The sequence below is a fragment of the Frankliniella occidentalis genome, unplaced genomic scaffold (assembly GCF_000697945.3).
Source record: "Frankliniella occidentalis isolate FOCC.00 unplaced genomic scaffold, Focc_3.1 Scaffold43, whole genome shotgun sequence".
Classification (NCBI taxonomy): Eukaryota; Metazoa; Arthropoda; class Insecta; order Thysanoptera; family Thripidae; genus Frankliniella; species Frankliniella occidentalis.
Genome location: NW_026267173.1, coordinates 1654143 through 1668492, shown reverse-complemented (window position 1 = coordinate 1668492; position 14350 = coordinate 1654143). Strand labels below are relative to the sequence as shown.

The following is a 14350-nucleotide window of genomic DNA, read 5'->3' as shown; positions in this document are numbered from 1 at the left end:
AGGACCCATCCCATGGGGGTGGTGGATCAATGCAGGGCAAAGCTCCGCCCCCTCTCTATCTTTCGTTTCTCCCTCTGTCTCTTTCTCACTCTCCATCTTTCTCACTGGCTCATTGTCTCTTGCACCCTCGCTTTCTTCCTGCCAAAACTTCGCGCCTCTTTTTTTTGTTTTGAACTTTTTTTTACGTTTCCGAGGCGCCGCTCTGTGTTTACCACCCGAGCGCCTCGCGCAAGGTTGTGTTACACTAGACGAGTACTCAGCTTGATGAGACCAGCGCAAGCGCGTCACGACATCGAACCATTTTGTCTGCCCACGTTTTCGCGTTAACTTCACACTTTTTAATTTCTGCTTGGTGGAAACCTTAAGTATCTCCGTCATATCGTGACAAATGTTCACAGTGGTCCCCAAAGTAGTAGAAATGCATCAGTCGAAGTATTTGAGACAAACTGTTGTTGACACGTGTATTTGCGAAGTTTACGAGGAGATAGATATACCTTCCGTGCAAAATTTTCCACCCGAGAACGTTTTTTGCTAGTGTACAGCCCCAGCCCCGCCCGCCTGACGAGCAGAGCTGCCGCGTCCCGCTACGCCCCGCTCCGCCCTGCCCCGCCCCGCCCCGCCTCGCGGCTGCTCGCGGCTCTGGCAGCCAGGCTGGCCTGTCCCGGCCCCAGACCCCAGACCAGTCTCGAATGCGACTCCGAGCCGTGCGGTTCTGCCCTGCGTGCGCTCAGCCCCTCTCTCGCCGCGCCTGCTGGCCGCACAAGTTGTTGTTGCCTCTGCCTCTTAGGCTATGGATCCCATATGTGCCCTCACTGGTGCCTCATGTACCTGCCTGTGAATAAACGTGTGTATATGTGTGGGTGTGTGTGTTGTGGGGCTGAATCTCGAATCATTTCGTGAGATGTGGGACTCTTTTTCATCCACTCGTGTTTATCGCACATCTACGTGGCAGAAACAAGTCCACTCGCTTCCCATCAGGCCTCCATACGGAGAGTGTGACAATAAGACAGATAAGATACAAGACGTCGTGGCACTATTTTAATTACTCCTATTTTTCTGGGTGTGTTTGCGACTAAAGTCACTTCACATCACTTACTCACACACACGCGCGGCTCACAGGCGCACCTTTGTATGGACTGACTGGTCGTACTTGACCGTTGCGACGGGTTAGTGTGGCACGTCCACCACAGCGCATCAATTCTGGATGTGCGGCGAGTCGATGCGAGGCGTGGCGAGGCTCATCGGTCGCGCCTGATTCCCTAATCAAATTTGCCCGCCCGCTGAGGCTGAGCCGAGGCTGCGAGGCTGCTGACTGACTGTGAAAAATATCTCTTAAATTTAAAATATTTTTTGTAACGATTTGGACGATTTACAATCGACGTGGTAAATCTACGACAGCTCATTTTTACTCTGCGAGAAATACCGAGGTGATACACTTTGTCCTCCTCATTTGTGTGATTGTACAATTTGAAATCGTCACTTTAATCACTTCCCACCGAAAACTTTGCCCTGTAAAACAGATACACACGTTTTTCACTGTATCGGTGAAAAGAGGCCACGTGAAGCCTGCCACCCTGGCTCATCATAGTCAGTGTACGCACTCTGAAACGGCGGGGGTTCTTTCATTGTTCTTCTCTCATCGTGTGCCTCGTTCAGACTGATGGCTCGCGTAGATTGTCTCTGTGCAGTGGCGCAGCCCCTACCCCGCCCTGCCCCGCCCTACCCCGCCGCGCCACATCCCGCCCCACCCTACTCCACACCACCAGCGCGTACCTTGGACTGTGGGGCGACGCATAGTGCAGGCGGGCCTTGCCTTTGGCGCAAGGTGCGCCGTTATTTATTCCACGTCGCGAAGCCTGCAGAGCCACACGCCATCTTTCTCTGTCTGTCGGGCTTGCGCGGCGGACCCGTCCGTCTGTCTCGCTCTGTCTGCGGTGCGCTCCCCCCCTGTCCGTCACGCGGAACACGCGACAGAAAAAGTTTGTTGTACACTGAGGAAAATGTGGGTGCGGCTGGCGCACCGAGTAGTTTCCCTCAAGCGACTCTTCACTGTTTCCCCTCATCTTACGACCTCCTTACACCCATTGACTACTCCACGATGTGGACGCCCCCCCCTTCCCTCTCCCTCTCCCTCTTTTCCCTCCATGTCCGCCTGTCCACCTCTGGCTGTACACTTTGCTCCACTCGGCCCCCAAACGAAAGCAGTTGATGGGGTGTCCTCCTATCCCGCCGTATGAGGGCCCCGTATGTACCCCGACCGACTCATTCCCAGTCAATTGATATGACCCCGAATCGCCTAACAGCTGTCGCTCTCAATGCAGAGAGTGTTGACCCCCCGCCCCAACCCGCCCCTTGCCCGCTCCGCCGGGACAGACGTCCCGAGTAGTCTCTTGAATCAGTCGTGTCGTGGCGTGGCCCTTTGGACTTCTTATTTCGAGCGGCAGTCAATGTCGGTCATTATTTTATTTTATGTCTACAGCTTTGTCCATTTGGGCCGCCCATACTGTACCAGCTGTTGTCCGCCGCACTGCAGTCTGCGGTATGGGCGAATAGACGGGCGGTGTTGCACACGACACCCGCGGTATGCCACGCAGTGCGCGCGAAATTTCGCACTAGCAGACAAATATTGTCTGCGCTCTACTTGACGTGAAAATTCTGACGTGTGCTTTTTTGTGACTGGTCGAAGCGCGGGGACAGAAATAGACTAAAGGCGCACCCGCACGTGATTTTGACGTAACAGCAGTGTGAGCATAGCGAACCGCGGCGTGGCGTGGCGTGGTGTGGCGCGGCGCGGCAGAGTCCCCGCCAGGGCTTTATCAATCTTCGTCTCCTCCTACTAAGCCAAACGGCAGGCCTTGCCGGGCTGGCGGCGTTGCCGGCTCGGTGGGGCCTTAGAGGAGCCGTGGTGGTGGGGCGGGGCGTTCCGCGCACAGGCTGTTGCCGGTTTTCTCCCCCCGCTCCTTTTCCCCACTTTGTTCTGCCATTACACTGTAAAGAGAACTGTTATTGTCAAAATAACAACTGTAGTAACGATTGACTCTTAAGTGCAACTCGACGTTTCCACTTTTTAACGACGTTGTGTGCGACTATCGTAAATTTTTTGTTGCATGATTATTTAGTTTTTGTGTGTCGGGTTCTGCTGCTGGTGTTGCATGCTTAGAGCGCTTTTTTGTCGTAAAACTTGCGACAACATCCACATCCTCATCCACACGGCACGAACTAACCATCATTCATCACGATTCATCACATGACCCATTCATTTCGCTAATAACCCATATATACATATCATACACTCTCCACTCCCCCCCCCCTCACAAGAAGTTCATTCAACCAAATGAGTTTCAGACTGGGAGACGATTTGACCGTCCACCCCTCGCCCCAAGTCATACAGCACTATTGCGCAGACTGGCAGTGGCAGAAATTCATTCGTCTGCTGCGTCACCCCATGGCCACCCACCCACACCCCGCACTATTCACATTCACCCCTTTTTCTCCTTCCCTCTATCCCCCCCCCTCCACCCCATATCTCTCCCCCTGTCCCCTCGCTCTCCATCTATCCACCCCAACTCTCCTGTTCGACTGTTAGAGTGCCTCTGCCGCGGACTCAGCTCAGCTCAGACGCAGGCGGCCGGGAGGGAACGCGAGGGTGGTGGATTTAGTAGATTCTAAGTTTATGGGTCTCTTTTCTTTTTCTGGTCTGCGCGCCGTGGGGGTTGGCTGGTCGTTGCTCGCCTCGCTCGGCTAGCTTGCCCGCCCGGTTTATATTCGCGAAAAGGAGTCGGGGGGAAAGAGAGGGGGAGGAGGGAGAGGGACGGGACGGAAATGTGCGGCGTGCAAGCGCGCCCCGTCGCTGGGGGGCATTTTGGCCCTGAAAAATATTTACCCTTTGCGCCGGTCAGCCAGGCGAGGCGTGGCGGGGCGTAGCGCGGCAGCACGCCAACGTGACGTTATCGCGAGCCAAGTCTTCCACCTCGGGCGGAGCAGCAGGGCGGCGCGCGGTATGCGGACCAAACCCCCCACTCCTCTCATCCCCCCGAGGGTCACGTGAGCCGACGATAGACGTTTGGCCGATAGGAGCGAATGACGTGACATAAATTTAGATGCTGCCGCGTTGATAGAAAATGGCGTGACAGGAATTTTTGAAATAATGCGCCACCGCGGCCGGCCGAAATATAATGTGACAATAAAAGTGAGCCACTAGGTGGACGGAAGTACGTGGAGGCACAACGTCACGAGGCTTCGGCAGGCATTGTGCCTCGCAAGGCCGGCCGGCCGGGCGCCACGTGAGGCGTGGGTGCGTGCCGACCAGCTGCTGGACTGTGCTGCTGCTGCGGCCCTCGGCTGGACAGCAGGACAGGTGCCATAGCCCGGCACCCCCCAGAGAGACCGGCACCATAGAAAATATATAGACAGGAAACAAACAAAATAAAAACGATCGCTGTCGACGAAACGGTGGGCAATATCTTCCGCTGGGGTTTTTACTGGGAATGTACAGGGTCGCTGGTGCTGCTCAGCTCACTATCTTTCCCTCCTATCCCCTCCCTTGTCCGCACCGCGGCTGTGGCGATTGCGGGCGAATTCTTTCCGTCGTCGGCTCTATGTTTCTCGCGCCGTGTGCTTCACACTCGCGGCGGACAGCAGCGCCGCCCTCGCGCGGCTTTTTGGCGCCTTCTTCTCTGCTGGGGGGACTTTAGCGGTGTCCTTATCGCTGCTGCCTTGTCACGTCGAAGACTTGCGCGGGGTGGTTGGGAAAGAGGGAGAGGAGGGGGGGGGGCGAGTTGTGTCGCAACACCCATAGGATAGGGGATCCCGTGCGCCGAGCGCGAGGCAAAAAGACTGAATTAAATGTCCGGCCAGACGCATGAGCCTGGCGCGGAACTGCAGAAGTCAAACCAAAATGCGAAGCTGCACGGCCTTTAAGTTTAAAAGTTAACTGTTCATTCCCTGTGAACGTAACAGCTGGGGGAGGGGAGGGGTCCTACTACGTCCCCCTCTCTCTCCCGCTCCGGGCCGGGCTGCTCCAGGGCCGCGACCGTGCAGCCGCTCCGCCGCACGGGCCGCGCGTCGCCGCTGGGGAGCGCCGGGGAGGTAGGCCGCCCTGCTGCAGCCGTGCCCGGGCCGCTCGGAGGCTGCCTACCTCTGGGGCGCTCGCGCTCACCCCCCGTGTCGGTCGGGCCCCGAGAGGTAGGCCGCCCTGCTGCAGCTGTGCCCGAGCGGCGCGTAGGCTGCCTACCTCCAGGGCGCTCCCACTCACCCCCTACTCCAGCGTCGCTCGCGCCCTCCCTCTCTCTCTGCTCATCTTGGCTCTTTTTGGTTGATTCGGCGGTGGTATTCCGCTTGGTGGTTGGGCACTTTATCGGACGCTGCACGGTGGAGGCAGCAGCCTGGTGGGGTGCGTGTGGAAAGCCCCGTCATCCACCAAAATAACCTTTCTCTTATTTTCGTCTTGTGGTGGGAAACATCTGTTGTACGCCTGCTTTTTCACCGAGAAAGACGATTAAAAGCGGTGAAATAAATAAATAAAAACAATCAAGAGCTGGGAGAGGGCTAACCTGTACTGTTTGTCTGTCTGCAGGCCTCCAGAGGACCTCCAAACCTTCGATCGGTCTAGTCATTTTTACGAGCGAGGGGGGCGCGGGGCGACGGGTGAGGCCGTGGCCGTGGGCGAGGCGGCGTACCTCCGGCGGACAAACGCAGCCTTCCACGTGGAGCCCTTTCAGCGGGGGAGGACGCGGGAACGGCTGCAGCGCAACGGTCCGGCGGCGCCCTTCAGCGCAGTCATAGAGAGGTGAGATAGGGAGCTGAGCTAGGGTTCCCCTCTCCTTTCCCTCCCCTTCCCCCCCCCTCCCCTCCCAATCCGTTCCTCCATGTCCTCCATGTAGGTGCCCAGTCCCTTATTCACCAATCACACCACACTCCGCACAGTTTGAAACTCACACAATGCTGCACTGAGCAAACACAACACTTGGCTTCAAACGCCCCACAAAACACCACTGCGTGGTAACACTTCGCTGATGGCTCGATGTTGTGGTCTTGTGCTGCTGCTGATGCTGCTGCTGCTGTGGCCGATGTCTAATGTTAGTTCTGTTTTCTTTCGATTTTACAGCAGGTCGCCGGCGGCCCACCACCGGGTGCCACCTCCGGGCTCATGGACCGCGTACGATGGCACGCCGAGCAGTCGCTACACCCCGCAGCCCGGGCCGGCGCCGGCCGACGGCTACACGGAGGACGTCATTCGGAGGGAAGTCCACAAGAAGAGATCGTCCAAGTCGCGGTTAGTGTCTATTTCGCTTTTATTTGAAGGGGCATTTTTTTGATGGGGAGGCAATATGCTTCTTATAGCACCTGGATCAATGTAGGCCAGTGCGTACGACCGAGAAGTCGGCCTTGGCCGCTACGCAGACCGACCTCACGCCATTGGGGGCGGGCGGGTTCAAGTTCATTTGTGGAAGGGCATTACTTTTTGTTTTGTGAAAGCTTGTAGTGGTAGATTTTTTTTAATGCGTTCTTTGCTTACTACACTCATGTGTTAATTTTTCTTTGGCAGTTGTCTGGCCTCTAATTTATAACATTTTGTTCAATGTCAAAAAAAATTTGCTGGGCCATCTTAATGTTATTTTTGCTTTAAGCTGCTTTAAACCATACCTTTTATGCCTTTTTATTTTACTTTTCCGTGGCTGTCATGGTTAGCTGCATTGTGTTTTCTTTCTTGCGCTTATCATATTTATGTTCCTACCCTTCCCCCTTGGATATGCTTGAAGTGTCACATGATCAAAGTAAATGGAAACTAGTATAATAAAGAAAGATGCAGAAAGCTAACAATTTTGTTTCCACATCAGTAAAATCATCTGTGATATATTTATGACTCAATTTGCAAAGCTTCCAAGACTAAAAAAAAAAAAAAAAGAAGAAACGAATAAGGGGGGGAAATCTTAATCTATTATCTGTTGGTCTACCTTTCCCTCTGTAACTCTTTTTTTATTTGTGTGTTGTTTGTGTGTTTTGTGTTGTGTTGTGTGTTATTTACTAGAGTGTCGTTTTGTACAGCCGGGAAGGGGAGGTGATGACGCGTGTCATGTTCCGACGCAGGTCGGGCAGCGAGTCGGGCTCCCATTCCCGCTCCCAGTCGAGGTCAAGCCAGTCGAGGAGCAGGTCCAGGAGTCCTTCTCACTCCAGCGAGTCGTCCAGCCACTCGAGCGCAAGCAGTTGCAGCTCGGCTTCTTCCAGCCCGGGCTCCGACAAGTCTGTGTCTCCACACAGGTCAGTGAGACGAATCAGTCTTTTCTTTCAAATTCATTTTCATTAGAAAAATTTAAAATGTTGCTGACGTTTAATTTGTTGTTGCTTTTATTTTTGGTCACAAATTTAAAAACCTGTTACTCTCTTTTTCCCTTCAGATCGGTCGGCTCGAGTCACCATGGCAGTGTGAGAGGGTCTGGCAGACTAGGTAGCACAGTGCAGTCAACGGTGAGCGCACCTCACCAGAATAATTCAAATCATAGTGATGAATCGAGGCCACTCGTTATATGTGTAAGAAATCTTCCCATCAGATCTAGTGGTAAGTGTGTGACATCTGTTGTCTTGCTCTATTTTACTGACCCATGAACTTGTTTATATCAATGTTTGTTTGTGTTTTACAGATACAAGTTTAAAAGATGGTCTTTTTCATGAATACAAGAAACACGGGAAGGTTACATGTGTTAAAGTAGTTGGTCAGGCGGAGGACAGATATGCGCTGGTTCGCTTCAAGAAACCAGAGGATGCCGAAAAGGCCCTCGAAGAGTCCCACAATAAACTGTTCTTTGGCTGTAAAATTGAAGTAGCTGCTTACCAAGGTTATGATGTAGATGACAATGAGTTTAGACCTTATGAAGCCGAATTAGATGAATACCACCCTAAAGCTACTAGAACGTTATTCATAGGTAATTTGGAAAAAGATATATCTCCATCTGAAATCAGGAAACATTTTGAACAATTTGGAGAAATTATTGTAAGTATCTCTCAACATTTAATTGCATTCTTCATCTTTTTATATTTCTTTTCCTTTTCGTCTTTAGTTTGATCTAAAAACATCTTTTTCTAATTTACAGGAAATTGATATCAAAAAGCAAGGAGGAGCTACATCATATGCATTTTGTCAGTTTGCTGACATTGGTAGTGTTGTTAAAGCTATGCGTAGTCTAGATGGTGAACATCTAGGAAGCAATAGAATAAAACTTGGTTTTGGCAAGTCAATGCAGACAAATTGTGTGTGGGTTGGTGGTGTGGCCGATAATGTGCCAGAAAAGTACCTGAATGTGCAGTTTAACCAATTTGGTGCAATCACACAAGTATCCGTTGACCGTGAACGTGGATATGCTCTTATTTTCTTTGAACAAGTATGTTTTATTTTTATTTTTTTGTGTCATCTCCCCTTTTAATATTTTATTTACTCCTCATTAAACCCTATGTTCTTTTATTTGTTTCTTTAATTTAGGTGCTAGCAGCACAGATGGCTGTGAAAGAAATGAGAGGGGTATCACTAAGGGGCCGAAAGCTGCAAGTGGACTTTGCATCAAGAGAATGTCAAGATGCATTTTTTGTCCATTTAGAAAAGCAAGGATCAACCGACAGATCATGGAGGGACGCAACATATGACTCGAGGTGGGTGTCCACCTCTCCTAAAACTCCACAGTACGTATCCTCCCTCCTTATCCTTTTCCTTCCCCACTCATACTGGACCATTCTTACAGAGGTAACCATCGAGCAGTTTTCATTGAGATGTTATTTGTGGGTACTAACAATCCTCTTTATTTTCAGTGCCCGTGAGGTTGCTGCTACTAGGTTTGAAACAGCTGTTGTTGCTGGGGCAAGGTTTTCTCGATATGAGTCAACCACTCCAAGACAAAGGACAGCTTCATACTCTAGAAGTGGAACTCCCGGCTCAACCAGTGGCAATGTTACTCCAAGTGGATCATCCACACCTGTTGGTGTCACAAGAGTAATACCTAGAACCCCAAGGTCTTCCCAAAGATATGAACTCTTCGATGCTCCCAGCGCTTCTGAATTCACAGATCGGAGGTACAGGTAAGCATGATTATTTTTGCTATTATCATAGTATCTCAATAAATCTAATTGATTGATTTTACATTGTTTAGGAGCTATGATGAGTTTTCTACTGGAAGTGGAGCAGGTAGTGGTCACTCGGATGGCTATGAAGGAAGTCCCAGTTTACGTGGAGGTGGGGAAAGTGGCGGCGCTAGTGAGAGTGAATACTCAAAAAGGCTGCAGAGTGTTGTTGTGAGTGAGCCGTGTATAACTCACCCACACCAACACCCGCATGGTCCCCACCATGCTCCACATCATCCCCACCAACACCACCCTCACCCTCCTCAGGGTGAACTTAGAACATTACAGAAAGAAAGGTTACACATACAGCACCAGTTAGATCAACTGGATGATGGAGATTCATCAGGGTCAGAAGCAGCAGCATTTCCAAGAAAGAGGGTATGCATTTTGAGTAGATATGCAATATTTTTCAATAATTTACTGTTTAGACTTACTGCTATAGTGACCTCTCTTCTTTTGTTTGCAGGTACGGGTGGATGATTGTGAAGTGATATGTGATGCTCTACACAACAATCATCGCAGAAGTGTGTCTGAAGTTAGAAGGCTATCGGAGTCAGGAAAGCATTGTGGGAGAAGACAGTCAACAGACAGTGGCAAACACTGTTCAATATATTCTCCTCACCCAGTTTGTAAAAGAAGAAAAACTGGTAGCTCTACTTCAGAAGGTGATGAAAGAAGATATCACCACCACCACCATCACAATTCAATTGATGTCACAGTTCTCAGTGGGAACGAATCTGGTGACAATTCAAGACCTGGAACCCCTTTATTTGATGAGAGACCAGAAAACATTCTACCTAGCGAACCTAGAAGAGCGCCAAGGGAAAGATTAAATGATGGACCTCTCTCACTTCCCCTCCCAAGGTTGGTGTTTTAATCATTTTCTGCACCATAGCATTTATTCATCCACAACAGTAGCCTGTGTATAGTATTGAGTGACAAATCTTAACTGTTCCCTTTTTGTGTGTGTGAACAGGTTTGCTGCCCAGTTGCAGTTTCCTTGCAAACAGTCATCAGCTGCCAAGCTGTCCTCCCTGTCGTCGCCCCCGGCGGTGACGTCGCCCAAACCCATCTCCTTGCCGCCGCCGAGTCCCAACCCAAGCCCGGCACCTCCCCCGGCCTCGCCGCCACCAAGGCCACCCTCAGCACCCTCATCCTCGTCTTCGGATTCGGACTCGGGGAACCTCAACTCGCCCAAGCACTCTCCCACCACGGACCATTCTTTGGACGAGAGAGTCAAGGCACTGGAGAAGATGTATGAGCAGTGGACGGGGAAGCGCGCCAACTGTGCGTCGGGTGGCGACGCCCTGTCCAAGGTGGACAACTCGGTGACAGAGCGCCTTAGGTCAAGGCACAAGTGTCTAGACTTGGACTTGGCCGGGATGAAGCCCTCGGAGATCGTCAATCTAGTCCTGGCCAAGCGGTCCGTTTTCGACGAAGACTCCAAGCGGCTGGAGAATGTGAGTGACAAGTATGAGCCCAAAGAGTTCGTCCCCGTGACGAGGCCCTTGAGGATATCTGGCCTCGGGGACTCTCTGGGTGTCCTGGGCATGTCTCTGGGTGGAAAGGGCCCCATCTCTCCCTCAAGCCAGAACTCGTTACCGAAGGCGGGCGGCGTGGCGGGCCTCTTCCCGTCGCCGCTGTCGTCGCCGTCCGCGTCGGCGGCGGCGCAGGCCACGTCGTCCGCCACAGCCACCTCCACCACCGTCAAGTCGCCCTTCTCGGCTGCCAGCGTGACATGCGGGGTGACCTCCACGGCCACCTGCACCACACCCAAGGCCCTCAGTCCCACGACGCCGGGCAACAACAAACTGTCGATCTCAATGCCAAAGACTCCCGGGCTGCAGTATCCGTTCCCGAGCCACCCGCCAGCCCAGCCTTCCCCGTCGGTGGCGTCCACTTCGGCCGCGGCCTCCCCCACGTCCACCTTGGGCCTGCTCAGCGTCGTTACAACGGCGGCCCCGTCCACTTCAGTACCATCAGCTGCCTCGTCGCCCGTCTCCATCACCTCGGCGAGCAGGCCGGCATCGCCGGCTCTCAAGTTGGTGATGTTGACAACGTCGACAACCACCAGTACGGCGAGTGTGGCTGGGTCATCGGTCACCTCGGACGCACCATCATTGGCGTCGCCGCGGTTGGGTTCGGCGGTGCCCTTAGCGGGATCTCCCACTACGGGTGGCGTGACGGCCTGCGTGTCCGGGTCGGACCCGAGGTTGAAGATGGTCAACTCTTCGTCACCCACCACGGCCGTGACGGCGTGCTCTGGTAACACGCCGTCACCTGAGGCCACCCGGACGTTGGCATCCACCGCGTCCACCACTTCCTTGCCGGGACTGGCTTCCCCGGAGGGATCAAGATTATCAGCGAGTGCTGCGGCAAGTCCTCCGTGTGCGGTGGCGCTCGAAGCTTCTTCCAAACAGGAGATTTTACCAAAGAGTGTGAGCGTGTGCGGTCAAGTTAGTTCCATTCCTACAAGACTAAGTGCTTCTTCGCCATCAAGTAGAAACATTCCTGTTAGTGCAGAATCAGTAAGAATATTAGCAACTCCGTCTGTGAGTGCAAATCCTAGTTCAAGTGTAGTTTCATCCATGACGTCAAGTTTGAATGTTACAACAGCATCCCCCACTGTTGTAACATCAACCTTCACCAATGCCATTCCAGTTTCTTCGCCTCCAAGTGTTCCTTCACCAGACATCATCAAACCAGTACCTAAGAAAGAAATTAGTTCTATTCAGCAAAAATTAAGTTTAAAGAAAGAATTGTTATCTTCACCATCAACTTCACCTACTTTAAGCCCTAAAGAGAAGACATCAGATGCCTTCGCCAAAATTTCAGCACCTTCAAGAAGAGAGTCTGCATCTTCTAGCGCTAGTTCAACAAGTTCTAGTAGCAAAAAAGAGTCAGATCTTGAAAATCATAAAATTTCTAAACCACGGCATGAAGACAAAAGGGAAAAGAATAGCCCTGCTTCAATCAGTGGTAGAAGAAATAGTGAACCAGACTCTGAAAAGAGAAGAGACAGAACGGACTCTATGGAGAGTAGAGAACACCGAAAGAACAAAGATGGAGAAAACCATCGCCGGAAAGACCGTGATGTTGAAGGTTCAGAAAAAGAAAGATCTCGCAAACATCATTCGGAAAAGAAAGAAAGTAAAGAAGGTTCTCCACTTGAAGTTTCTCTTGACAGAAGAAAGGAAGATAGGAGAGATAGTGAAAAACATGTTGACAGACGAAGAGATGAAAGAAGAAAAGATGAAAAATCTGAGAGGAGGAAGGAGTCCTCAGAGAAAAGTGATAGACATAGAGATGACAGAACAACTGATAGACGCAAGGAAAGCTCCTCATCTTCTGATAAGTACGAAAGAAGGAAAGAGGAAAAGAAGGATGCTGAAAAGTTGGAGAGGCAGGAAGAAAAGGCGAGAGATGACAGGCTGAAAGAGGAAACCATCCTCAAGGAAGCCGAGAAACAATGTGATAAAATTAAAGAATCAGAGCGGCATAAGGAAAGTGACAAGCAAACTGAACTTGAAAGGAAAAAGGAACTTGAGGCGCAAGAACAGGATAGGTTAATAGAAGAGGAGAGAATTAAAGAAGAAGAAAGAATTAGAGAGGCAAAAGAAGCTGAACGTCAACTGGCAGCTGAGAGGCAGAGAGAATTAGACAGACAAAAAGAAATGGAGAGGCAAAAAGAATTGGAAAGACAAAAAGAGTTGGAAAGGCAGAAAGAAATGGAGAGGCAGAAAGAGCTGGAGAGACAAAAGGAACAAGAAAGGCAGAAAGAATTGGAAAAGCAAAAAGAAATGGAAAGACATAAGGAGCTGGAAAGACAAAAAGAACAAGAAAGGATTAAGGAGCTTGATCGTCAAAAAGAACTTGAACGTCATAAAGAATTGGAAAGAAAACGTGAAGAAGACATCCGTAAGAAAGAATCTGAAAGAAGGAGAGGAAATGAAAAACAAAAAGAGGCAGACAAGCAAAAGAAGAAGGATGTGGAAAAGCACACCGACAGGCATGCTGAAAGACAGAGAGAAAGGGATGATCGCAAGAAAGAGGAAAAACATGAGTCAGCTTCTGAAAGAAGAAGGCACACAACTGACGCACCTTCAGAGAAAAGGCGAGATGATAACATTGAGAGAAGAAGAGAGACAGTTGATGCTCCTCTGGATCGCAAACATTCCGTTGAAGTTTCTTCAGACAGAAAACATTCTTCAGAATCTAAGCATGATCGCACTGCAGAGCATGATAGACGGAGAGAAGATCACCCAGAACGAAAGAGAGATACTACAGAGTCATCTGAGAGAAAGCATAGTCATGGTCACAGTCATAGTCATAGGGACCATAGCCACAGTCATGGCCATAGCCACCGAGATGGCCATAGTCATAGCCAGCACTCTTTAGAAAGAAGAGAATCCCGAGACTCAACCTCCACCCAATCTTCTGAACGCAGGCATCACGATTCAGAGAGACGCCATGCTGATACAGAGAGAAAGAGTGAAATTTTATCTGAGAAAAGACGTGACACTACTGAGAAGAAAGATGAACATAAGCATACTGCTTCTGAATCTTCTGTTGATAAAAGAAAGGAAAATACTGAGTCCCATATTGACAAATTCTCAGAGAAGCGCAGGGATTCCACAGATTCCCTAATGGAGAGAAGGAAGGACACTAATGACAAGGATTATCATATGGACACCTCAGAAAGAAGTGTTGAAGCAATTCAGAGTGCTCTCTCAGAAAACGTTGAAATGGAAGATACTATGGACCGTCGGAAGGATAAACAGGCTTCTGAAGAAAGGAGAAAGGAACGCAAAGAAAGAAAGGAGCGTCTTGAAAAAGCTGAACGGACTAGTGCACCTTTGCCTGCTCCCATTGGGGGTAAAAGAAGAGTTAGTTCTCAGGATAGTGTTGAAGGTACGCCTGAGGACTGTAAACGTATCAAACTTGCTCCAGTTAGCGAGACACCACCAGAACGCAGAGACTCTAAAGACAGTGGCCGAAGTAGTGGCAGCAGCAAGAGAAGTTCTGGGGAGCGTCATCTCAACTCCACCGAAGAAATGAACATCCAGAGACATGACAAGGACAAAATAGCTAAGGAAAAGAAAAAGCCTAAGATTCCTCTGCTTATAAATTCCATGAAAGAGGAAATTGAATCCGAGGATGAAATGATGCCCGCAAAGCAAGAAAACAAAGAACTCAAGGTTAGTATTATTTTCTTTCTGTGTTGCCAAAATTTTATTCTATT

General features: G+C 50.5%; 1 protein-coding gene across 9 annotated transcripts in view; it reads left to right on the top strand.

Moving 5' to 3' along the window:
* LOC113218419 (protein split ends) overlaps positions 1 to 14350 on the top strand; it is a 91102-nt gene that overhangs the window by 63201 nt on the left and 13551 nt on the right. For 5 of the 9 annotated variants that reach the window (XM_052266852.1, XM_052266856.1, XM_052266853.1 and 2 more), the window contains exons 3-13: positions 5576 to 5788; positions 6107 to 6274; positions 7048 to 7260; positions 7398 to 7558; positions 7641 to 7990; positions 8091 to 8378; positions 8477 to 8673; positions 8800 to 9066; positions 9138 to 9486; positions 9575 to 9972; positions 10085 to 14306. In XM_052266852.1, coding sequence (XP_052122812.1) covers positions 5576 to 5788; positions 6107 to 6274; positions 7048 to 7260; positions 7398 to 7558; positions 7641 to 7990; positions 8091 to 8378; positions 8477 to 8673; positions 8800 to 9066; positions 9138 to 9486; positions 9575 to 9972; positions 10085 to 14306 — 6826 coding nt within the window. The remainder of the gene's footprint in view (positions 1 to 5575; positions 5789 to 6106; positions 6275 to 7047; positions 7261 to 7397; positions 7559 to 7640; positions 7991 to 8090; positions 8379 to 8476; positions 8674 to 8799; positions 9067 to 9137; positions 9487 to 9574; positions 9973 to 10084; positions 14307 to 14350) is intronic. The other 4 variants (XM_052266855.1, XM_052266854.1, XM_052266851.1 and 1 more) reach the window with 4 other exon arrangements.